The sequence below is a fragment of the Aythya marila genome (assembly GCF_965140915.1).
Source record: "Aythya marila genome assembly, chromosome: 3".
Taxonomy (NCBI): Eukaryota; Metazoa; Chordata; class Aves; order Anseriformes; family Anatidae; genus Aythya; species Aythya marila.
Window position 1 is genome coordinate 58,176,585 of NC_139044.1, and position 26,159 is coordinate 58,202,743.

The window sequence follows — 26,159 nt, forward strand, 5'->3', positions numbered from 1 at the left end:
TGGCGGCCTGCGGCTCCCTCAGGAGGGGAGCGGAGGGGCAGGCGCTGAGCTCTGCTCTCTGGGGACAGCGACAGGACCCGAGGGAACGGCATGGAGCTGGGACAGGGGAGGGTCAGGATGGGGGTTAGGGAAAGGATCTGCACCCAGAGGGTGGTCAGGCACTGGGACAGGCTCCCCAGGGCAGTGGGCACAGCACTGAGCCTGCCGGAGTTCAAGAAGCGCTTGGGCAATGCCCTCAGCCATGTGGTCTGATTTTGGGGTGGTCCTGTGTGACTCAGTGGTCCTTGCGGGCCCCTTCCTCGCTGTTACCACTCAGCAAATGTTTCCAGGGAAGCTCTCAGCTGTGCCTCGTTAGCAGGCACAGCCGTGCCAGATGTCACAGTGCTGCCTGCACGCTGCCAGCTTCTGCTGAAGCCCTTGTGGGGCAGGCCTGGTGCCGGTGCTGTTTGCGGAGAGAAAACATGCTCTGAAATCCCATGACCAACACTGAAAATGAAATAAAGCAATGCCAATACTGGTCTGGACATCAGTGCTTCTCCAGCTCCACCGTGCACAGTTACTGTCTCCTTCTCCCCCCAGGGCTGATCCAGAAGCCTTTGTTGTAAACAAGATCAGCAGGTCACAGCAGTCAGTGCCAGCAGGTGCTGACAGTGGTTGGACTAACCAGCATTTACTTGCATCAAATGCTGGAGTGATTGTGCCTTGGTAAGAGGATAACCTCAATGCTTGTGTGGGTGATGGGGACAAGAGACAAACAATTGCTGTTCACAGCTCTCCCTCTGCTGTATTTGTGAATGGTGATCGCTTGTAGCTATCTCATAATTTGAATGGTTCCCATAATTTTACAGTTTCCACCTCTTAAGGGCCGTGTGTAACAAGTGAAGCTATCAAACATAGGAAGGCAGCTCCCCAGCTCCACTGTGCCGTGACCCAGCTCTTAAACAAAAAAATCTAATGTTACTTAAATTAAAAGCAGGGGAAACTGAATGATGACCATGAGATACTGTACCTGTTGGAAACAGACCGTTTCTACTTTGTGATTTCTTACTCCTGGTTTTACATTTCTTTGGGGTTTTTACTCTCTCCTCACCTTAAACCTCCCTGTAGGCAATCCTCTCCTGGGCTGTGGCTTGTAATCATGAGATGGACAGAGGTTTTGTGAGCGAAACAGCTACCAAACATCAGCCAGGGAATTCCTTCTTCACTCAGTTTCTGATAAGGCATCATTTTATCTTATTTTATTGGAGAAACTGAGTTGGTCACAGTAGCAGGGACTGGGCTATCGCTTTGATCTTTGTTTTCAGGCCCTTTCTTTTCTTGCAACATTGCAGTGAAGAAGGAGATGTGCAGTAGATCTCAATACAGTGGACAAGTGCTTTCCTTTCACCCTTATATATAGCTGTATAGCTGTTTAGCATCCAGTTTTCCTCCTTACGTGGAGTTTGACCTGACGCTTTCTAGCTGCAGGCCAGAGAGAGGCAGGAGGTGTAGAAAAGTTATGATAGTAATAGGTATCTGTAAATAGTAAAGGCTGGAGCTTAAAAACAAATACATCTAAGTGATAAAGAAAGTTCAATCAGCGCTGATGAACCTCAGGAGAAAGTATGCCTATCCTCAAAACAATAATGCCTATGTTGTTTTTTTCCCTTTTGAAAAATCATTGTATTAATATTTCTTTGTAGTGCTTAGCCTGGAGGAGAAGAGGCTCAGGGGAGACCTCATTGCTCTCTACAGCTACCTGGAAGGATGGTGTGGGGAGCTGGGGGTTGGCGTCTTCTCACAGATAACCAGTGACAGGACTAGAGGGAATGGCCTCAAGTTGTGCTGGGGAGGTTCAGGTTGGAAATGAGGAGACATTTTTTCTTAGAAAGAGCAGTCAGGCACTGGGACAGGTTGCCCAGGGAGGTGGTGGAGTTGCCATCCCTGGTGGTGTTCAAGCAGAGGTTGGACGTGGTGCTTGGGGACAGCGTTTAGTGGGTGATATTGGTGGTAGGAGGGTGGTTGGACCCAATGATCTTGGAGGTCTCTTCCAACCTTTATGATTCTGTGTTTGAATAAGCATTGCAAAGCTGCATCTGCAGCTATGAACATAGTGTTTGAAAAAAGGCTGAGTAGAATTTTAGTCCTTGGGATTGCAAAGTATGCTGTGCTCAATCCCATCTACCCCATAATTTAAGTTTACTCAGCCAGTGAGTCTTTGAGGTTCTCCTCACAGGGATCTTGTTTGTGACTCTTGACTAAATTTTTAGTAAAGTTTCGTACCAGTGTCTTCTAACACATTTTGTGCTTTGAACCACTTAAATATCTAAATAATTCCTTTTACACAGGGGAAACGCAGAAGATGAACCTCTTCCAGTCCATAACAAGTGCCTTGGATAACGCTTTAGCCAAAGATCCGACTGCAGGTATGGTGTACTTGTTAGTGTGTTTTGCTTCGTATAGATGGCATTTTGTTTTGCCTGTTTGTCCAAAATTCCTTTCCAGCTTTACTGATCTTGGTTCATCATTGCACATAAGCAATGTAATATTTTCCAGCCTTTGACAGTCTGGGTAACCTACAACTTTAAAGAAGGTAGCTCATTGTGGCCTGATTAAAAAAGGTTATTCTAAACCCCTCATCTTTTTATTTTTTTATGCAAAACTATTTACTCTTGATTCTTAGAGATAACAGGAGGTCTGTTGCTTCTGTTGTCATCAACAAAGGTGTGATTATAGCCAGATATTTAAAAGAGTTTTTTAATGCCACAAACCCAGCTGCAAAAGCAGTATGATCTTGTTCTGTGAGTTTGTTTTTCTCCTCTAGTGCATTAGTAACACTTTTTGGCACTGCTTATCCACTGTTCGCTTTGAAGTCTGACTAATTGTCTAATCTGTTAGGACAAATCCCATCTTTTGTATCCAGTCTGTGCCTGTATACGTTCCTTCTCAGTTTAGAGCTGTATTCTATACGTCAGCTTTATTTAATTGGACTTAGACAACTGTAGGGGAACTACAGTAGGGGTGCCAGGAACACATTTTAGTGCCATTTCTGTGGTATCAACTATATAAAAGTAGGTAGAATGTTACTCCAGCAGAAGCCTAAACTTCAGCCTTTTAGCTGCTTTAAGGCCCCAGTCTTGCTCCTCAGCATTGCAGGGCTGGATCTGTGTAAAGCCCTTTTGCCAGACCATACTGGAATTCTGCAGGCCAGATCTATGAGCTGTCAAGTATCATCCTACTTACTAAATTAATTAGTGCTTCTTGCAGTAGAAAGCATGTCCTTCATCTTTCTACCCTAATTATAATCAGCAACTCTTGTCTAAGTAGTGGAAATCCTCGTGCTCGTGTAATCTGTCCAGGAAAATATTTCAGTGGATGAAGAGAATGATAAGTCCATGGAAGTATGCTGATAGCTACATGAAATGGTATTTCTTTTTTTATTTTTTTTTAGTACCAGCTGGCTTGATTTGTATTTTGAAGAAAACTTCAGTATGACTTTTTTCAAAATTTGACATTTTTCAAAACACTATTTACTGAAATCTGTGGATGAAGAATGTGTGTGTTTGCCAGTTGAAGCGGATCATGTAACTTTGGACACTTTTTCGTGGTTGAGCGCTTCTTGGAATTGCTTATATTAATTTAGATGCTGTGATATTATAGAATATTTCAGAAAAATAAATAGATGGTTTAAATGAAACCATGGCTGAATCAATCACATTATTTCTGTTTTGAGACATAGCTGTCTTGCTTTACTAATTCCTCATTAGCCTTTGTTCTCTTCTTGTTACGGTTAGGCTGTGCATGAGGACATCTTAGACGTCAACATAAAATCTTGAAGTAAAATGAAGTGTTAGGTATTTCACATAAAAACCTTTGAAACACTTTGATTAAAAGTAAGATGCATTGGAGTCACGTTAACTTTCCTCCACTGTTCTTATTTTTCAGTAATATTTGGTGAAGATGTGGCCTTCGGTGGAGTCTTCAGGTGTACGGTTGGATTGAGAGACAAGTATGGTAAGCTAGCATTTAAATCTGACAATATTGTCATATTAACATCTCTTTCCTTTTCTACCCTGTATGGTTTACGGGATAAGTGATGAATATGTGGCGTAGAAGTCTTGTAAGTGGACTTTTGTTACTATTTGCCCTTGAAAATATGTTTTGAATGTATTATTGTTTATGTAAGCTTTCAAAGTTGCTGAACTGGCTGATGTAAATTAATTTGTTTTCCATTTCTTCAAATAATTTCATCAGTATAACTTCACATTTTTAAATATTCATCATTTTCGCACGATTTAATTACCATCATCAAATTAAAGCCTCTGAACAGCAATACACAGTGGTGTTTTTCAGTCCTGTCAGTCAAGAACCAGGAAGGGATTACCTGAAAATGGATTTTAAGGTTAACGGATTTAACACTTTGTTAAATATAGCATTGTCTAATATGCCTTGGAAATGCAGAAATACAACACAGTATAGAAACGTGTTCTATGCTTGTTCTTTATCCAGAATGCAGTTGGTTTACATATTTGGGAACCTGTGAGAAGGCATTCAGCCTTTGCCTCAAAGAAGTAACCTTTGTGTGTCCACTAAGTAGGGAAAAAAAGATTTGCAAAAGTATATGAAAATTCTTAGTGATAGTTAATTATCTCAGTTGTGATAATTAACTGAATTATGATAGTTAATTATCTCAGACCACAAACCGTTGAGGTGAATTCAGTGGAAGAAAAAAAGTAGTTACTTGCAAGAACTTTTTTGTTGTATAAAAGCTTATTTTATAAACAAGTCTTAATTAAGAAACTTCTTAGAATAGAATAGTTCAGTTGGAAAGGATCTTCAGAGGTCATCTAGTCCAATTGAATTTTAAAAACTTGCAGGAATTTTCAATAATTGCTTGCATGATCTGTGATGTAAATTAATCCTTATATTGTGTTCATTTGGGAAGAACCTTCTTCTGTTTCTGGGGGACATTCTCCTACAGAAGAGCATCAGTGCTTCATAAGAAAGACATGGGAGGAAAAAAAAGTTATTCTTCTGTTACAATACATGTTCTGAAAAAAATTAAGTGTTGTGAGCCCAGTTCTTTTTGGATAGAGTTAGCCACCTAGTCCTCAGTCTGGAGGAATTTTCAAAGTACTGTTCTTCCCTTTGGTGTGGTTTCTAAGTACTCATTTCTCTACAAGAAGAACTGTTACTGCCCCTAAAAAGAACCGGTGTTCCACATAAGGCATGCGAGGTGATGCGTAGTGATTTACAGGTCTTGGAAACTGGTTGTGGCTAGAGTAACCCGCTGGCTTTTAATATGGGAATTGTCTTCCCCCCGGGCTTTCAAACAGTTTGAAGGATGTTATAAAAATGTTAATGTTTGGCAGTATAGCTTCTTTGAGGCACAAAAATGACTAGCAGCAAGTGATTACATCTATTTTAGCTTTTTCATCTGCTGAAGATGAATTACTGCTATGTTGGAGATCACAAGAAAACAGCAGACTGAAAAAGGGAGAGGAGGAAGACTATTTTTGAGAAATTTTAGCGCCATAGCCATATTTTGTCTTCTTGTTTCTCTGCTTCATTTACTATGTAGATGTTTTCCATGTGTTCAGATGTGCCAGTGCTGTTCACAGGCTGTGACAGCCCCTGCCCCAGAGTGCAGGTGCGCTGTTGAAGTGGGTGCTGCTGAGGGAATGCAGAGAACCCTTTATAAAGGGTGTTACAATAGTCTCAGCGCAGCAGCAGCCTAGGTAGAGTCAAATTTGTTCTGTGGGTGTACAGCGAGGATTTGTAGTGAAATTTTTGTGAAAGACATTTGATACTTAGGGCATTTTTGAATGGAACTCCTTTAAAGCATGGGAGACAACATGAGAAATGGTAGAAGTATTTATAACAGCATTCAAAAAGGGCCAATGAAAGCTAATATTGGTGTTTGATCAGAAAGGGTGCTGCCCTCTTCAATATAGAAGAACTAAGCTTATGTTCCATGTGATTGTACAATAAAATGGGTGGGTATGTAAAGTGAATTGACAAGTTGAATCTGTCTCTTCAGATTCATTCAGACCATTGCCAAGATTGTATTTCCTAGAGGAAAAGTGTCTTTGCTAGAAGAGAGAAACTTTAAAAGCTTTTTGATATGTTTCTATCTTAAAAAAAAAAAGGTTTCTTTTACACATTATGAAAAGATCTTCTTAAGATCCCTTTCTGTCTTGCAGATTCTAAGATTTAGGTCTTGCTGAGAAATGAACTGAAGATGTCGATAGTGATTGAGACAGAAGGTAGTGGAGAAAGCATGACAGGAGAAATAAATCAGTTCTTTATAATTCTTCTGATGAGGTACCCCTAAGTACATGGTGGCAGTGTCTGAACTACAAATTTGGATAGAGAGAGAAGTCTGAAGATAAGAGGTGAACTTAAGAATTGTCCACGTAATGATAATACAACTTTTTGTGAGGCAGGTAAGATGGCACAAGAACTTTTGACTTTTTCTCTAATAATGAAATCCTCTGGAAAACAGGCAATGGCTGGAGAGGAAATGGCAAAGATGAACTACAGGACATACTGAAAATCTAGTTACAATGCTTAGGAGAGCCAGGAAGGACTGAAAGCACAAAAACTGAAGGAATCTAAAACTTCAGCAGGAGCGTGGCTCCCTGTCAGCTTTCTCTTGGAGATGAAGTAAGTTCCAGATGCAGTGCTTGTTTTATGCAGAAGCTAGTCTGAGTAAAACTAGGAGGAATTCCAGACAATTGATGAACAAGCAACCTCATGGATCTTGCCTGTACAATGCAGTTTTACATACTTCTGGCTTTTCTTTCCCCACCTACCTCCTGCATTTATCATCGGCATAATAATAGGAGACACAAGTGGCACAATATGAGGTTGTGTCTATATGTTGATATAAAATATGATGGAGGTAATGTTTTCTTTTTCAGAGTGCTTTTTGCATCTCTGTAGATAATCAAAATCACTAGGTGGCAGTCTATGCCTATAAATACGTAGACTTTCATACAAATTAATAGTTCATTTTAAAACATATTATAGACATGAATGTCTAATTATCAGCTTATATTACAGTAGGGAGAATTTAGTGTATTAATACTCCGTTTTAGTACTATACAGGTGGTGCTTCCTATCCAGACTGTTACTCAAGTATCTCTGGATAGGTAAAGAAGAGGAAAACACTGCTTTTAGAATAAATCATCGTTAAATCTGAAACTTTTTTTTTCCTCCAGAAAAGCCATTTAAGCTCTGCATGTAGTGTTAATACCAGCACAGCTAGAGGCCTGTGCTACCAAGCAAAAGAAGCGCAGCTCATTGACTTTGTAAGGAAGTAAATCCTAGTTTTTGATCCGATGACTTTTTAACATGCTACAAATAATTTTGTTTGAAATGGTTTAATTGAGGAATCATATGCAAACAAGTCAGCGAGCAGAAGTTTCTTTTCTGCAATAGCTGTAACCTAGGATACTGTGTTTTTTCCCGTACCTCTTATGCCAACATCTGAAATACGCCGATTCCGGCTTTCTGGCATTGTTTGCAACTCATTATTCTTCTATGGATTTTTAGTATGTTTTTACATGAACTGAATGCTTAGAAGTCAGTTGCTGTGTAATCCTCCTTCCTGAAAATGAGTAGACATCTGATTTATTTATTTATTTATTAATGTGGAAAGTACATTTTGGAAAAGGGAAACGAAATAATCTTGTACAGTTTTTTTCTTTGGCCTTTCCCTTAGTTCTTGCATGCTGGATGGCATACTCTGATTTCTTTTTCCCTTCCCAATCACCTCCTGCCAGGTTTTTGATTGTCAGCATTTTGCAGAGGTTGCACACTCTAACCTGCAGAATAGCTTTACTGAAAAAGTAACAAATGTCTGCTGCTCCATACTCCTGCTGTTTGGGGTTGTTTCCTGTCTCTAGAGGAAAGATGTAAACTGTATGATTCATAGCTGGTTCCCTTTCCCACTGTATTTTTGTAGCGTCGGTAATGTGTGCAAACTTTTAAAATTGTTTCTTTAAAGGGATGTACATTTGTTCTTTTGAATAAAATGTTATCTGAACGAAATAGCTGTACATTTGTCTTTGAGTCTGCAGATGGATTTGAAATAATGATTCTTAGAGTGTAAATAGATGTGCCTGGTTGCTCTGTTTGAAGTGTGAAATAGAATTGCAGCATGTAAAGATCAGTATGTTAACTCTTTCCCTTGTTCATTCCACATTACAACAATACAGAACAGATCAAAAGTAAAGAAATGAGAGGAAAAAATGGAGAAAGTGGACAGAAGTAAAGACTGATAAGCAAGAATAGCAGAAATAGAGATTGAGAAGACATGCTACTCATAAGAACGCCAGAGCAGTCTAAATGGAAACTCCAAAGAAAGGTCCACATAGCCTAATGTGGCTCAAAATGAAGATTTTTGGGAAGTTCATGTAACCAGACACAGTATAGTGTTGAAATGTAATTATTTCATTGATCTATTAGAGCATATAGGCTTGTTTTATAAATTACCCTTTTATGTTTTATTATACTGATGCATCTATAAGTGAAAATAAAGTTTGTAGATTTTTTTCATCCAAACCAGACTTAAAAAATAAAATATTGTGAAATGAATAGGAGAAAAGATTGTAAACAGTGATTTGTGTCTTTTCAATTTGTCCAGGGTATTTTCTTGCAAATTGGAAAATTGCAGAAGAAAAATAAAATCAAGCAAAGGAATAGTACTTGTATTGAATCCCATGGGCACAGGGGGAGTTGAATCAAAGATTTCCCCTGTGGAAAATTTCAGACACATCAAACAGCAAGTGACTTAACTGCATATGAAACCACAGTTATAGAAAGAAAATAACATCCTTATGTGAGGATGACCTAGCCACATCATTCGTAATCGGCTGGATGCTTTAAAAGTGATTTTATTTATCACTTCCATATTTGTTTTCCTCTACTTTCTGCCTGCCTTACAGAATTGGATCCCTGAAGGACAGGGTATGCTTTGGGACGATCTAAGTGCCAAGGCTGGTTTTAGCCTTCAGTGATGGAGATTCTGTGGCTTCCCTACACACACTGTCCCAGTGCAGGATTATTCTTACAGTTCAAAGCTTTTTCTTATTGGTAGATCTTCTCTGCATTCTGGTTGCTGCCACTGAATGATACGGACCATCCAAAACTGAATACCTTACTCTGCTTGGGTCTTACCGAGAAAAACAGGATTGCTTACAGCTTTCTGTTGATACATCTCGTGATAATGCTAGCTTGTCCTGCAGCACTGCTGTTTGTTTCCAGTGTCTGACCCACTGTAATCCCGGGATGTTATTCTGCAGATCTGGTGTCTAAGGTGTAAGCTTCTGGGTGAGTTTTCAGGGAACACTTCATTCTCAGTAAATGAATGGTTTGTTTATAGTCCAGCAAAATATTTCAGGAGGTTTTGTTTATCTGGCCCTGGAGATGGCTGTACCGCACCATGCCCAAGACATGCCAGCATTTCTAAAATTGTGGTAGTCATTCTTAGGAGAAAAGCTTTTACTTAGACACAAAATATTTTTATGAGCTTATGAGCTGCAAAAACACACTGAAGGCAAACTGTGTTTAAATGAAATACCTATGGGGAAAATCTGGATGAGAAGATAAAGCTGACCCCAGGTTCTTATGGTATTTGCTGAAGTTTCTTGGCTAAGGATAGAATATGCTTTAGAAATTGTTTAATGTCCTGACAGCTTTTAGAAGGTTCTTCCACTATTTCATGCTCCTGAAGCTGAGCAAATAGAGGTAGATATAAATTTATTTATTTTAAATTCTTGTAGTGTGCCTCCAAAATCCATAAAATGAAATGTTTTTATTGTGACTGATTTTTTTTTGTTAGTCATTTCAGGCAGTTGGTTATTGTGGAGACATCACAGCATGTTACTGCCCAGGGAGTGGAGATCTGTCAGTGGAGGTTCTGGGTCTGTGCTCATGGTGCCAGGCATTGCATTGCATGGTCAGAAAGTAGCTGAAAACAGCAGGAATAGGCTGGTTATGGCAAGTAGCGTGGTGCATTAATGCCTCCTGCAAGCTGCTACTGGTTGGATATTCTTGTAGCTGGTGGGGAGGTGCTCTATTTTTTTTTTTCTGTGAGTTTCTTTTAATCAATAATCATGGGGCCTTCTGCATCCTGTAAGAACATAGCAATAAGCTGTTACAGTGAAGAGAAAAACTCAAGCTAAAGTAGCATGAGAAATGTGGTTGGGGGTTATTGTATAAAGAGATGGATATTGAATGGTTTTTTTTTTTTTTTTTTTTGCCTCAGAAGCAGACTGCAAGGTTATTGAAGAAGCACTCTGCTACCTCTTTTATGTTAGTTCTTGTCCTTACTGACATAGTGCATGTGGCTGAATGAAGCAGTTGGGTATTTTTGATGTGTCAGACTTAAGCTGAGGGTGGAAAATTTTATTCAGAGTTAAAAATGACTGGTTGGTATACATAGATTGAGTAAAATCTAGGAAGTCTGGAGTTTGGTTATCCTTGTATCATTGTGGATAGATTTAAGCAGATAATTCTGCAGCTTTTTTTTTTTTTTTTTTTTTTGCCTGGTTCGTCCAGAGCAGTTTGGCAAATTTGGGATTTTGTTCTGATTTATAACAATGTCTTTGAACAGTAACATCTGGAGAACGTGTTCCAGACTCATTACACAATAGTACATTTTGTTCATTTTCATCTTAAATAGCCAATTCTTTTCTTAAGATTTACAACTAGGAAAAGAAAATATATTTGAGAATTTGGTACGGTGTAGTATGTACTTTTACACTGTATATTGATGGGATATTGATATAAAGAAATAAAGGTCAGAGCTGAATATTTTGTTTTTAGCTTTGCTTTTAATTTTTTAAATTGTTCTGATAGCGTTCAGATTGTGAAAACAATGAATGTTTTGTCAGAGACTCGCTAATTTTTATTGTGATTCGCTTTATATGTTGTAAATCCGAGGGAGAGATAAGGATATACTTTTTAATAAGAGCTCTGGGCTCAATATCAAGTTGTAAGAAAGCTATTCTAACACATTTTTAAGATATCTCAAGATACGTTTCTGGGCAAAAAGTACGCACTGCTGCTGAACTCCATCAAGATGGAATTTTCCACTTCATAGAATACTTGCACTGAAATGTTTAAAAATCATATTGGAGCAATACCGTGTCAAGGAGGATGAAACTTCACTCGTCAACAATGCAAGATGGATTTTATGGACGTAACTAGTATTTGCAGTCTGTATCGATACCAGCTCTTCCTGCATATTTTTTTTGGCCATGTCTCAGGTGTCAGTCCTGATGCCTTTACTATTCCTTAAGTGGAGTTACGTGATTCTCGGTTTCCTTGGTTGGTCCTGTGATCAGTCCGACTTCTGTTTCATTTGTACTCATCACGTGGGACTGATTTACTGTTTTTTCTGCCTCTGTGGTTGGTGATGAGAGTGCGGTAATTATCACCGCTTCAGTTTAAGAAGGTGCTGCAGCCTTTATTACTGGGGGTGCAACACTTTGAGTTTTCTTTCATGTAATTTGTTAGAAGCATGGAAGGGTCAAACTGCTCAAGACCACTGCCTGTGAGTCCAGTCAAATGTCTAAGCACCTTTGTGACAGAAGCACTTTGAGGAGCAGGTTAAACTTAATTTAACTTGATTTGATCTCATCTTCTAGTGACTAGACTGACATAACACACTGCCAATTCATTATAGAAAATCTAGAAAAATCTTTCTGTTAATTTGTAGAAACATTGAATCCTTGTCTGGCAAGGATTTTTCACTCTCATATGGAAGCACCAGTTATAGATCAGTTCATTGATATTTCTCATGCACATGCTTTGCATTACCTGTGAGATAACCTGTTTTTCGTTACTGCAGATGACTGGTCATTCAGTACTCCTGATTACTATTTATCAGCATTAAATCTCTGCTGTTGGGTTGAGAACAGTTGCATCACAACCTAGGGTAGAGGCAACATGCTTTCAAACTTTCATAAAATATTTCTACGCTACTGATACTAATGAGTGTGGGAGAGGCTGCCTTGTATTTATTACAGTTTTGCTTCTTCCTTGGTTTGTCATCTAGATAGTTTACCCAGCTTGTTACAGCAGAGTTTTCATTACCATATTTTAATTCTTAGCTTTTTCCTATTGGATAACTTGTCATGTCAGGTAATGTTGCAGGTCCTCTGAAAATGCATGGGACTTCTCAAATAAAGCTGATATACAATAGGTTACACCTATATATAAATGTTTGGTAGATGTTGATTTTAGAGCTTATTTTTTGCAAGTGAGTATTCTGTCATCTGGTATAGCTTTGCAAGTCTCTCAAGTCAGTTATGCTTTTCTGCAAGCGTGCTTCTCACAGCAAAAATTTTTGGTGGGTGAGCAAGGATTGTTACTGCTGGTGGAGCAGACAAATGCCGCGGTGTGGTTAGGCACAGTGCATTTTTCTTTAGGCTGGTATAACTTGGTGTATGAGCCAGACGAGCAGAATGTGGGATCAGGAATTGGCTACCTGCACAGTCATCAACAAACATCAGTTCTGACGAGTAAATCTGCTGCCTTGATGTGAGCTGCTGATAGAACATTTTTCGAACAGCGTGGAGCTGAATCAGTGCTATTTTATCAGCATCATGAAGTGCTTCCATCAGCAGGGCAGGTGCAGACATAAGAAGTTTGGGCAGTCAGCATGTAGCCTTGCTTGGGGCCACTAATGAACCATAGAATAATAAGGGTTGGAAGGAAGAGTCCTTGAAGGTCATCTGCTCCAAACAGATAATCAAAGTAGAGTCAGTGTAGGTTGCTGCTGGTCTTGTTCAGGTGAGATTGGGATATGGCCCAGGAAGGAGCTTATATGATCACTCTGGGCAGCCTGTTCCAGCATTTGGCTACCATCAGAGTGATTTTTTTTTTTTTTCCCCACATATATAATCATTTTCCCTTTTTGCATCTTTGTTTCACTAATCACTGTGTACCTGAAAAGAGTCCAATCTTGCCCCCCCTTCTGAAAAGCTTGGCTGCTTTTCTATTATGGAAGGATTAAGTGGCATATAAATTTGCTGGCCATTTGAAGTTGATGCAAAAGCTTTGCATTAACCTCCCTGACCTCTCCTTTTCCCACTTGCCTGCTGATAATTAGATAATATATTTTGTCATTTTTCCTTTACTCCTTAGCTGTTGGTGGGATGCTAGTTTGTCACAAATGGCAGGAAATCTGATGCGGGGGAGAGGGACAGAAAAACAAGTTTACCCTGTGTGCTTTGGGTAGGTAGAGCTGTTAATAAATAAATTTTCCTGGGTCTTCCCTCATCCAGAGAGCTGTAAACCTGACAATTAACTTAATGGTTAACGTTATGTTCGTGTTAGGAACAACTTTAAAATTTACAAAGTTTTACTAGAAAGTTTCTTTTCATTGCACTTTCAGTTTAGTTACTGGGCAGATGATAAGACTTGGTAAGAATAGTATAAGATTATAATAATATGACTGAGGAGGCTGTTCCCCATCCGTAGTAACATTTTCTTTACGCTCCAGTAGTTCTCCCAAGTCTGATATTGTTTAGGTTCTTTGAGGATTAAAAGAATATACAATAAACATGCTTTTCTTGTAAGGGAGTCTTGGGGAGAGGAGATGAAAATACAGTTTGTGTGTATGGAGCACTTGGAAGAAAAATGTACCATCTTGAGTGAGAAAACATCATGTTGAGAACAATTTGAACTAGAGCTGCTACTTCCAATATTCAGGTCTATTCACGTGTATGAATGCCTTGGAAATAGAAATCAGAGAGGACTTGAAAGGAAAATCTTACTCTTCAGCTGTTACTTGAAGTACTTTTCAGAGGTGTTGGTTATTCAGTGGGGCAAAAGAAATCTGGATTGACCTGGAATAGGAATCCCTTAGTTCGTTCGTTCTTCGCAGCTACCTGTGAAGATGGGTATCCTTTTGTTTGGGCAGCACTGTGGTCATTACTGCTTCAGAAAAAGATTTTTTTTTTTTTTAAACTAAGTGATTTTTTTTTTTTTCCCAAGTGAAGCTTAACTGAAATTCCTGTAAACGTGAAACCATGTATGAAGACTTATTTCTCACTTGGCAGTAGTAAATAGTAAAACTTTTGTGTGGAGGAAGTTGGGCTGTCATTGCAAAGTAGAGTGCTATAGCAGATTTTGCAACGCCAGAGGAAGGAGCAGATAATGTATTTTACTGCGTGCAAATTTCCTTTCTGACCCATTCTTCCATCGCTCACAGTTTTGTGAAATGTCTTTTTTTTTGGTCTGAGCTGTGTCTGATTGCCAAAACATGACTTCTTGGATTATTTAATGAAAGGGATGGAAAACCGCCATGGAATTAGCTGCTAATTAGTCAAAATTCAAATGAATTTTTCTTTCACCTGAGTCTTGGGACTAGCAAAATCTAAAGGTTGGACAGATTGTGTTAAATTACAGTAAAGAATAGATTTAGTAGATGTACATCTACAAGGAGTCCTAGATATTCTAGGATTATAATAGTTCTCCAAGGGCACAATTGATTGGAAGTCGATTCTTTCTACCTGAATTTTCTACACAATCTCCCCAGTGAATAACTGCCAAGAAGCTAGTCTGCTGGGATTTCCTTGTCTTTCCAGCCCTTTATTTTCCCTTGTGCATCTAAGATTGTTGCACTTAAAGACAGAATATATTTAGCTTGTTGGATTCTTTTATTTGACTTCTAATGGGTATTTTTAATGGAAGTTACTGAGAGAGATCACAGGGACAAATGATCTATACAAATCTATACAGTGCCTGTATAGATTGCTGATTTATTTATTTATTTTAAGATGCTTTTATTTAAACAAAAGTGATGTACAAGTATCTTAATAAACAAATGCCTTTAAGTAAATCAACAGTGCTACCCAACTCACCCAAATCTTCCAACATAAGCTCTTACAGAGCAAAAGGCTGGAGAGAGCTGGAGCCTTGGGTGATGTGTTAGTATATAGAAGATTTTATACTGTTTGAACAACTCATTTTTGGAGATAAATTAAGACCGGAACATGTTTCATTGCAGATACTGAAAGCTGAAATACTTTTTTCCTGACAGCTTGGAATAAATAAAGAAGAAGCAGGCCAAAACATTAATGCATAATAATCGACTACATATGCCTGTAAACATGTGTTCTGTTAGGTTGCTATGAAACTTCCCTCTTGGAGGAGAAGATGACTGTAAAACTGAGTTAAAGCTGTTGCCCCTTAGGCAGAGGATCAGTGGTAATTTGAACATTTGTGAGGTGCTTAACTCTTTGTTCCAAAAATCACACAGACCAGTCTTGTTTTTATTCAAATAAAAATAGTTCAGAGGGGGAAGAAGGAATCGTTTATAAAAAATGGCTTTTAGTCAGCTACTGCTTTTTTTTTTTTCCTCAGTATTTAATCTTTTCAGATTTACCTACTGTGTATTTATTCACTTTCTTAACACACATACAATCTTTCTGAGTTGTTGGGATGGAGACATGAGGATAAGCATCCATTTTTCGCATAGTCCTGTGTGCCATCTTGTTTAACTGCACGAATAAGGGCACCAACATGTTCGGATGGCTGAAAGTCGGGTTGCTGATCAATCTGGGCAGGTTGATTAAAGTGGACAAAGGCATAATGTCTGTCTGCAGAGGCTGACGCACGTGAGTTCAGATAATGCAGAGGTATTACTGCCACCTGTAGTGAAAAGCCAGCTTGCTGAGTCTGCGCTCATTTGTTCTGAGCTACTTGGCTGACGCAAGTAATAGGGGAAGGGTACATTTAGGAAATGTTTCTTCATAGATATAGAAATGAAATATGGAATGACAAAGTATCTCTGGCTTATTTGTTTGAGTTAGATTTCAGCTGAGTGAATGGTTTGCCAAGGTTGATAAGAATGACTTCATCAAAATGATGTCCTTTTCACATTTGAAAAATAGGTAAAAATACATAGGGTTTAAATTTTCAGTGTTTAATTTTTTTGTATTACTTTTATTAATGATTTTCTTATTGCATATATACAAACAAGAGGCTAAAGCCATACCATAAAAGTTTTAGTGTTCAGGGAAATTAGTAAATTTGTTTTATCCTAACAATGTGTATATCTTTAATCTTAAAACGCTAGCTTTTATGTAAAAGAAATACTTACTGAAACCCTATCCAAGGCTTGTTTTCCCATCTAATGAAAAGGAGTTTTTTAGGCTTTGCTTGTAAGAAGGGGTCAGTATTATTGTTTTACATCTTAAATAGAAAACATTACTGAGTAATGAATCTTATTCATTGAGAATTACCTGACTCTGTCTTTACTGCTTTAAGCTATAGTACCTCAGGGTACTATAGTGCCTTTAGTTCTGAAAGCCCAGACGAGGTGGTTCAGGCTACCCATGTTATAACTGTCATGGTATATTTCATATTTGCTTTCACTGATTCTCACTTGATTTATTGTACTCCATTGATAGCAGCATACTGCCTCTAATTTAGTATCTCAAAATATTTTCAGCAGTTTTATTGGGATGTCTTTTATATTCAGAATCACAGAAAGGAATATTAGTGTGGTAGACCTAAAATGCTTTTAAATTCATTCATCTCCCCAAAATTGATATTAAACAATTATTTTTGAAGTTCTTATAAAGTACTACTTGAAAACTAATTTTACAAGGTTGTTCAAATCCATTTAAATTTGAGGGCGATATATATTTTTTTAATAGAACCAATACATGAGGCTATTTCAGTGTACTTTGAAAAATCCATTCTTAAGTAATAAGGTTAGGTAAGCTTTGCATGATTTGACTTTTCCAGGGCAATTCTCAGCAGTCTGTTAACTTTCTTATGTGACTGTACACATTGCCAGCCTGTGTTATCCTCCGATCTGTGCTGTGTCCATGACTTGTCTTTCAGCGTGGTGTTTGAGAGAGAGGAATCGTGACCAAATGGAATAGTATACTTCAGAAGAACAAGAAGTTGAAATGCAAACTATGTCCTAACCATCCCTTCCCCAGCTACTTACTGTTATACTGGTTTTCAGGCTCCCATGAAATGCAGTGAATTAAAACAAAACAAACAAACAAACAAAACCTACAACATTTTGGAGATTTCCGTTTGTCTGTATATGATCAAAATGCCATGTGAGTGAATAAAAGTGAAATGCATTTAGCTGCCAATAGACTTCTATGAAGGAGGGAAGTATAATTATGTCTTGGTAATGTTCATGCATTCCTAGCTTGGTAAAATATGAGTTGTTTTAAATTAAACAAACAAAACACCATTGAACGCATCAGTGAAAGAAGGGAAATAAAATGTCAAATTCAAGGCATGCTAGACTGAATACGGAAGAGGGGGAGAGATGTTTGTCAGCTGTTGCAGATGGATGTGGGTCCGGGGACAGCTCTGGAGGCTGCGTGTGAAGCAGGGCTTCCTTGCAGTGATGAGGCCTGGGGGCAAATATGCATTTGTATAGGTGCTTCATGTTCCTTTTTCCTGGCTAAAAATTACTTAGGCTAAAGAAAGCTGGCTGATCATTGGGTTCTACAGGTCCTGAAAAATAAAAATGTTGATGTTAAATGGCAGCCTGGATTGCCAAGGCCGCTACAGGTGGTATTGATATCTATGGCATATCTGAGCAAGGCGAAGGCCGCGATGCCTGTCAGGGGAGGAATCGAGGACAACTTGTACAGTGTGTGGTCACCCTAGTTTCAAAAATCATCTTATGTTCTAGTTACAGAATTTCTTCTCATGGCACTATTTTCCTTCTCTGCCCTATGGATTATTTTTGTGTTCTGCAGAAATGGGGCTAAATAGCCCTGGAAGCCCTTATTCTATATAGGAAGAGGAAAGGACTGATGTGACTGAAACTTTCCCCTTTTGTCAGCTTTTAAAGGAAGACACAATTCCTGTTTGAATTTGGAACTTTTTTTTTTTCTTTTTGTTAAATTTCTCAGCAGTAAAGCCAAGAAATGATTGACATCTATGGGAAATGACTATAATTGAAGATAATAAAAACAAGCTACGTCTTCTATGAGAATCTTCCCCACTTCTGGATTTCCCAGAATATTCTCTTTTTCTCTGGGAACCTTTTTGGGCCGGAGATGTTTTTATGTAGTGATATCGACAGACAAATTGGTAGTTCTAGTAAAGGAAGAATAAAAATAGGCAGGCTAGTCATGTTACTGAGGCACACTAGTAAAATAAATGCCCAGCAACAATAAATGGCAGTGCTATGGAGGTACTGCCATTCAGACTTCCTATGCTATTTTCAGGCTGAACAACTTTTGAGATTATTACCTGCAGCGATCATTTATTACTGTTTTTTCCAGGAGCTGTGAAATGAAGTACAGATGACCCACATCTGGAAATTACTTAGATCAGCTTGCTCATAAATCTTGGATATGAGAGCTAGTTGGTCTTCCCACTTGTGAAATGTTCTGAGATCTGCAGGGCACTCTGCTCTGATTCAGAGTTGATTGGGATAATACTGGATGGGTGTTTGGCATCCAGACAGCAAAAATAACTTTAACAAAATTATAGCATAGCTTTTGAAATATTTGGAATGAAATTTTAATCGCCGAGCTAGCTGTGGTAACATTCTTCCCATCTTCTGTAGGAATGGCAATACTAAGAAAGTCCATACAAGTCCCAAGAAATGAAAGCTAGAAACTTCTAGGAAATTAATTTATAAACAAGAAGCAGTACATGTGTCTTAAAAGATCACAGGGATCTGTTTCAAACACAGATTTGTAAGAAATAAGTCAAAGTCATGGAAGTTCAAAATCACTAATTTCAGAAAAAGCACTTTCCCTCAAAAAAGACAATTTTTAAGGTGCTTCAAAGTTTCTTCTGTTTTGTTTAGAAAATTGTGGAGTGTCCTGAAATTGTGATAGCCCTTTGTACATGTGATGATGACTTGCATAGCCTCACTGACACTGCCAATGTTCTAATATCATTGGATGGCATTTAAAAAAAACAACAACAACAACAACAACAAAAACTTACCTTAATTACCTTTTAATGTTCCTGTTGGGGTGAGAGAGAGAGAAATGCAGAGGGAGAGCCAAAAACTAATTCCTCATCTGTCAAACACCAAAGCAAAGTAACCCTTGAAGTATGAAACTCACCATGTAGAGCACACGGACAATGCATGAGCAGTGACAGTGCTATGCTGGGTGATGTGTGAAGATGAAAAACACATATATGAAAGATTTGTTAAACATGCCTTCCTGTATCATAAATACAGCTGTGGGTAGTGGTTCTGCTTCTATCATCCGTTTCCGAACCCTCCTGTTAGCTTCCCTTTCTCCAGTTTATTAAGTTACAACTATTGAAACTAGGAGTTTTCAGAGTAATAATATTTCCTAACTATTAATTCATTAATCTTTCTTTTATTAGTTACTTGTTTAGTGGTTAGCAAGCTACTGTTTAATTTACTCCATAGCCACTGATGTTCTCCTTGCTCAATTTTTTTTCCATCCAGTTTGAAGTCTTGGCATATTCATGCACAATGCGCTCTTGTGGAAACCTGCTGTCCATCTCCCAGTGCTCTAAAAGGAAAATCTAATAGCATCACTAGGTTCTCTTGTTGGTCATCTGAGAGAGTATGGTACTTCTAGCAAATACTTTTACATATATCTCATAGAAGAAATTTTAATGGTGTTTCGTCTCTCCTCCTCCTTGTTTTTAATTTAATGAAATGAACAATTTCATATTTACCCATTAGTTGATGCATATTTGGAATCTGAAACTGGCATAGCACAGAAATACATCAGAGTTAAAATGACTTTTTGCACTCTTACAGGGTGGATACAAAACAGAATATTGATTTTGTCTTATGCCTTCAACAGCAGAAACAGCCTTTTTTTTTTTTTTTTTCCTCTTGCCTTGGAGATGAACCAAGTTATTTAGGAAATGTGGTCTTATCTTCCAAAGGGTGGTTAGACTGGGCTCTGCTTGTGGGGATTGTTGGGAGTATACTCTCGATAAATGCCTTTGTACAGCCATGTACATTTGAGTATGGACAGATCATTTTGACTGCCTGGATTAAAAAACAAACATTTGACGGAACACTTCTGTACTGTAAGCTTTCTTAATGCTTGTAAGTATTTTTTATACCTCCTGTATAAACATGGCTATGCACATTTATCTGTATCTACATCAGAACAAATTATTTTCCTTGAAGTGCTAATAAGAATATTGTAAATTACTTAAACTGTTTTTATCTTGCATTTTGTTTCTCCCTGTCTTCCTCTGAGCAGTTACAAATTAAAGTATTCTTATCTGTAATGGATGTTTATGATTGCTACACTTAAAAAGCCCATCTAAAGAGCCATGTGCTTAATTGAAGAGGATTTGTTTATAACTTGAGTATTTCTGGGGCTAGGTTTTCCACTTAGAACCAGTGTATTAAAGAAATTGTTCTTGTTTTATAGGTAAAGATAGAGTTTTCAATACGCCCTTGTGTGAGCAAGGAATTGTTGGATTTGGTATTGGAGTTGCTGTTGCAGGTGCTACGGCCATCGCAGAAATTCAGTTTGCAGATTATATTTTTCCAGCATTTGATCAGGTTAGTATTTAGAGATTTGAATGAAGTAAAATGAAATGTTGTGGCTTTATGTTTAAATTATTCTTCTGTTCACATTTATATTGTTTTAAATATATATATATATATATATTTGCAAAAATATCCACAGATGTATTACTAATATTTATGCATACTTTAAATAAACAGGAAGATACCAGGGCCAGGTTGAAGTCCTGATTAACTAATGTAAATTAAAGATGTGGTTTGAAGCAAATGTCTGTCTTTGATTTTATTATTGGTTTTGTAGCCATGTTGACTTAAGCAGCTTTTAAATTCCCCAGCTGTGTCTTCCCCACACCATCTCTCACTTCTCTGTGTGATTGCAGCGTGATCACATGATAAACCACAAGTTTAAATGGGGCTGATGGACTGTCTGGGAATGGGGAAATAATGGGGCTATATGGCTACCCTTGAGGTCTGGGCATTTAGCTTGAACACGCTAAATTACTGGATTGCTTGCCTTGGAAAATGTTTGCCTTTCTACTGACTTAGAGGAATCTTTTGCTTCTAATTTGGTTCTGTGAATTGGAGCATGGAGATGATGATGTATTTACATCTCCTGCATTGTAGATGTTTAATGATATGCAACTAAGGGTATTGGATGCTACTTTTGTAAATGGAAAGGATTTTGTTTTGTTTTCCTTTCCAGATTGTTAACGAAGCAGCAAAATACCGTTACCGCTCGGGAGATCTGTTTAATTGTGGCAGCCTCACCATCAGAGCCCCCTGGGGTTGTGTGGGTCACGGTGCACTGTATCACTCTCAGAGTCCAGAAGCTTTTTTTGCTCATTGTCCAGGAATAAAGGTACGGTAATTCACATTTGACAAAGATTGATTTTGAATGAATCAGAGTAACCAGACTAATGAGTCTGAGTGCAGGCAGGCAAAGGAGGATGGAAGTAAGAAGACACAGCAAAAAATCTGAATATGCTAATTAAGTACTGTTAGAAGTCTGCTATTTATAAAGCTTAAACTGTATTAAGAGTTTAAGAATTTGTAACCATAATAGAAACAAACTTCAGCAGAAGTAGCATTTTGTGTGTGTGCTTTTTGCACCAAAAGCATATATTCTGCATTTGTTTGGTGTCTAGCATTGTACAGAAATTAAAAACTAACAAATAGGGCTTTCCTTTTTTTTTTTTTTTTTTTTTTTTTCCCTCTCTCTGCATCTGTCATTGAAGCGCATTATAAAGTTGATTCATATGAATGACAGTGACAGGACAAGAGATATTTAGTGCAAATTGAAACACAGGAGGTTCCCTCTGAGTGTCAGGAAACACTTCACTGTGTGGGTGGGTGACTGAGCACTGGCTTAGGTTGCTCAGAGAGGTGGTAGAGTCTCCCTGCTTGGGGACATTCAAAAGCCACTTGGTCCTGGGCAGCCTGCTCTGGGTGGTCCTGCTGGAGCAGGGGTTGGAGCAGATGGCCTCGAGAGGGCCCTGCCCACCTCAGCCATTCTATGACTCTGCGGATGATAAATCGGGGCAAGCTTTCAACATAAGAAAGTGGTGTATCTTGAATGTTGATTTCTTCTAGCATTTTGATAGATAAGTTTCCTGGTGAAGATAGAGGGGACGGGTCTGTTAATCTCTGATTAATCAAGTACTGTTTGCCAGTTCTCATTTTTTTCTGAGTAAATTCGGTGTCTATGGACTTGTACTTTTGGATTAACTGGCATCCAGTCCATTAAGAAATGACTCACAGCTTGATTAATGTGAAGGTCTTAAGCAAAGTATTTGTATTTGTATGCTGGAAACACATATTCATTGTTTATATTTTGTTTAAACTTTTGCCTTAATATTATTTCTGTGTTCCAAAATGTCAGATATGACTTTTTTTTTTTTTTTTTTTTTTTTTTTTTTTTTTAATAGGGAGGCCATTTCTACTTGCTTCTCTTTAATTAAATAAGAGCTTGTATTATTCACACTTTATGGCATGTTATTCACGTTTTTTTTCATGATATTTGGGAAAAGGAATACATCTTTTTTCTTTGAGGTGTTTGTATACTAAACTTGAAAATTTTTCCCTATATAGACAAAAGTAAACTACAAAGTCTCTTTCCAGGTAATTGAATCAAAGGGTTTCTCGAGCTTGTTCAAAAACTAGAGTAGTTTATTATGGCATAGAAGAAGAATGTAGACCTGGCATCAGTATCTTAATCTTAGAAAGTGTCTAATATATGGTGGTCTTTGTTGGTTGATCTCAAATCTTCATATTGAACAAAGTGCTTAGGTTTTGTAGTCTGTTGATTAAAACCCCTTTCAAGTTCAGTGCAATCTAATACTACTGTGTTTAGTCTTCTGAATAATAATTTCATTCTCTTCTCTCATCTTTGATCTTCCTTCTTTTTCTTTTCTTTATTTTCTTCTTTAAGTGTAAATGTATGTAAGGAAAATACCCTTCCAGATCAACATCATAAACTGTATAGCTATACCAAGGATGAAGTAAATTCATGTAAATATGCTGCTGTGTGTTTTGCAAATACTACTGAGAAGAAGTGATGGGAAGTGGGGTTGGGAAGTAGCCACAGGGAATGAGGGGAATTCGGAGTTGTTGAAGAGCCTGAAGGAGCCCAGGGCAGAAGTTCCGTGGGTAATGTGCTAAAATACATTGTGGCCATCTCAGTTAAAGGGCGTACTAAATTCTGTGGAATTGGTGGAACAATATATGAATTTTGGATGCACACAGAAGTGTACTAGACTCTTGAATTTTGTATCTTTGTGAAAACAATGTTGCTCCTTTAATTTTTTTTGTAAAGCTGTTCATTAATGCAGTTAATAATGTTTGAAATGAGTACAGCTTCTTTGCTGAAATTGAAACCTATCTCTATTTCATATAAATGTGCTAGTATAATATCAATATTACTCAGTGAAAGCTTTTAGCATCAAAGGTTCAGGCATTTTTTTTTTTTTTTTAATGAACAAAAATCCAGCCCTTAATGTATAAATCCAGCAATGCAAACGAAACTTTGGTCCAGATGTACTTGCAGAAGTCCTGTGTCTGTGCATATTTTGTCAAAATCAAGGCCACGTATTACAAGCTGAGGAGGGTAGGAGATACCTATGGGGAGGATGGTTTCCAAAACTACCCACTTACTAAGCTCAGCGGTTGATTACTGACTGAAGATTTTTCTACTCTGTTTTTCTTAAGTGAAAGCTGAGGTTTAGTTTTCCTAAGCAAAAGAGGGTTTGTATGTCTTGGGCTGTTCAAGAGAAGGACTGTAATCATTAGTGCTTACAACAAGGCTTGTTGAAGTGAGGAGGACATTGTTAGATCATTTTATCTTGTCTGCTGTTGTAAGGAGGTATGTCTTAATGCATACAACTGTCTTAAATTATTGTAATGACTTTCTTTTCCATTGGAAGACTGCACCAGGATCTTTGCCATCACAGCTAGAAGCTTTCTTTTTTGGTTCCAGCCTAAATTTCTTCTTAACTTGTAGCCTTAACTTATCTGTCCTTCATCTTCTCTTTCATGTGCTAAGAGCAATTGTTTTCTCTTTAGTCATTGTTTCTTTTTAGACTAAACAAATCACACTATCAAAGAGACGTTAAACAATTTCCGAAGGTTTTTTGGCATCTGTTTTGATTCATTTTCTTTCAAAACTGTTGATGTAGTCATGAAGTATTCCAACTGACTTTCTAGCAGCAATTTTTGCAATAGCACTAACACTTTCTTGACTACAAGATTGTCTTTTAAGACTGTACTGCATAGTATCCTAGTTATCCTTTGAGCAAATAATACATTCAGATCCTTCTCTGAATTTCTACTGCGGAGTTCTAAATTTATAACAAAAAATTTAGTCCGTAGATGTGCGTCTTATCATTATGTGAACTGGTGCTTTTGACATCATTTTCTGTATTGGTGGTGACAGTGCGTTCGAATAGATTTCATTTCCATGCTCTGACTTAATTTCACAAATGAATACAGTAAATAAAGTCTGTCCTAAAAATGATCCTGAAGGAGCTGTGCTGGAGACATCTGTAAGTCTGACAATTTCCCACGTCAAATATTTTTTTGAGTGTTCAAATTGATTGCTTCTCACTTGCTTAGAAAAATCACTTATCAACTTAATTTGAGGTGATAGCTGATCTGGCTTGTGTTTTGACTCTTCTATGTTATATTTATATCCTTAAATGTTCTTACTCTCAAAGTTTCTTAAAGCCTTGCAAACTCCTTGTTAGGTGCTAAGTTAACATAACTGTAGTTACATGTTGTGTGTGTGTGCTGTTTTTTTTTCTAATGCTTTCAATCAGAGGTTGCCACTTCATACTTCACAGTTATAAAACGTTCACTCGTAGTCTTGACCCTGAGCGTGCTTTTAGAGATTTCTGAGGTGTAATTTAGCTGGCCCTTTTGATTTGAGGGAGTTAAGCCCTCTTGGCTTTTATTTTCGTTTAAACTGACATTTTGGTGATTTTCTGATCATTATTATAATCAACTTTTCCTTAGATTATCCATAATTAACTCTTCTGTTGGAAAAACAAATATATTTTTTCCTTCCAAGTATTCAGATTACATCTAGAGTCTTTGCTTACAGTTTTGCTTGTTTGACAGTAGTTTGTGTGTTTTTTTTTTTTTTCTTTTCAAAATTTTTTTTAAATTTATTGGACCAAGTCTGAAGACCTTCACAGCCTGCTCCAAAGAGCCTTTACCTAAACAACTTAGGATCACTCAACTGATTTTTTTTTTTTTCTTTTTTTGTCATCCATCCACATTAAAACAGTAGTTTATAAAAATAATAGTTTTTTTTTGAATCTGGCTTTCTTCTGTTCCTTCAACCTCAAAATGCTATGGTTAATAATTAGTTCTACCTTATTTGAGTGGAATAAATTAGTATTTAAATCATTGTGTAGAGGGGAACTATTCAAGCCTCATTAATAAATGAAATAAAATTCTCTAGGTAACTTGCTTTGTCGGGGGGTTGGACCCAATGATCTCTTGAGGTCCCTTCCAACCCCTACAATTCTGTGATTCTGTGAAAACTTGAAGTGTTGTGTTAGTAAGGTAGTACCGATGTTAATGTACTTTGTAACAGCTGTGCAATAGTTGCGTAGTTTTACTTAAAGCGAGTAATTACATTTTTTTTTCTGACATTCAGTATAATATTGAGAAAGATTGTAGGAGACTTGTACTTTAAACAAACTGTTTTAAAAATATTTTTGCAGGTTGTTATTCCAAGGAGTCCTCTTCAGGCCAAAGGACTACTGCTTTCATGCATAGAGGACAAAAATCCATGCATATTCTTTGAACCTAAAATACTTTACAGAGCTGCAGGTAAAGATTTATATTGCTGTGTTTTCCTATAAAGCAACACTTATATTTTGCACATGTATTTCCATAGTCACATCTAAATTGATAATGTAGCAGAAATCTTGATTTGCACTTGTTTCGCCTTTAGCTGTGTTTGGGGGGTTGTGTTTTGAGAGGAAATATGAAAACCAGCTAAGATTTCTAAGTGTGAATACAAAGATGAATATTTAGTCTGATTTATATTTAGTGAACTTTGGAAGTAGAGTGCTTTGTACTTTCTTGTATTTAAAAAAAGGAGAAATAAAACTAAAAGGTATTATCCCATATCATATTGAGTTGTGGAAACAGTTAAACTGCTTTTGTTTTCGTGACTCTAGATATTAAA

General features: G+C 37.6%; 1 protein-coding gene across 1 annotated transcript in view; it reads left to right on the forward strand.

Annotated features, from left to right (window-relative positions):
- Nucleotides 1–26,159, forward strand: part of BCKDHB (branched chain keto acid dehydrogenase E1 subunit beta) — a 122,710-nt gene that overhangs the window by 280 nt on the left and 96,271 nt on the right. Inside the window, exons 2-6 of the mRNA XM_082755643.1 lie at nt 2,328–2,405; nt 3,925–3,993; nt 20,370–20,503; nt 21,171–21,326; nt 25,690–25,798. Coding sequence (XP_082611769.1) covers nt 2,328–2,405; nt 3,925–3,993; nt 20,370–20,503; nt 21,171–21,326; nt 25,690–25,798 — 546 coding nt within the window. The remainder of the gene's footprint in view (nt 1–2,327; nt 2,406–3,924; nt 3,994–20,369; nt 20,504–21,170; nt 21,327–25,689; nt 25,799–26,159) is intronic.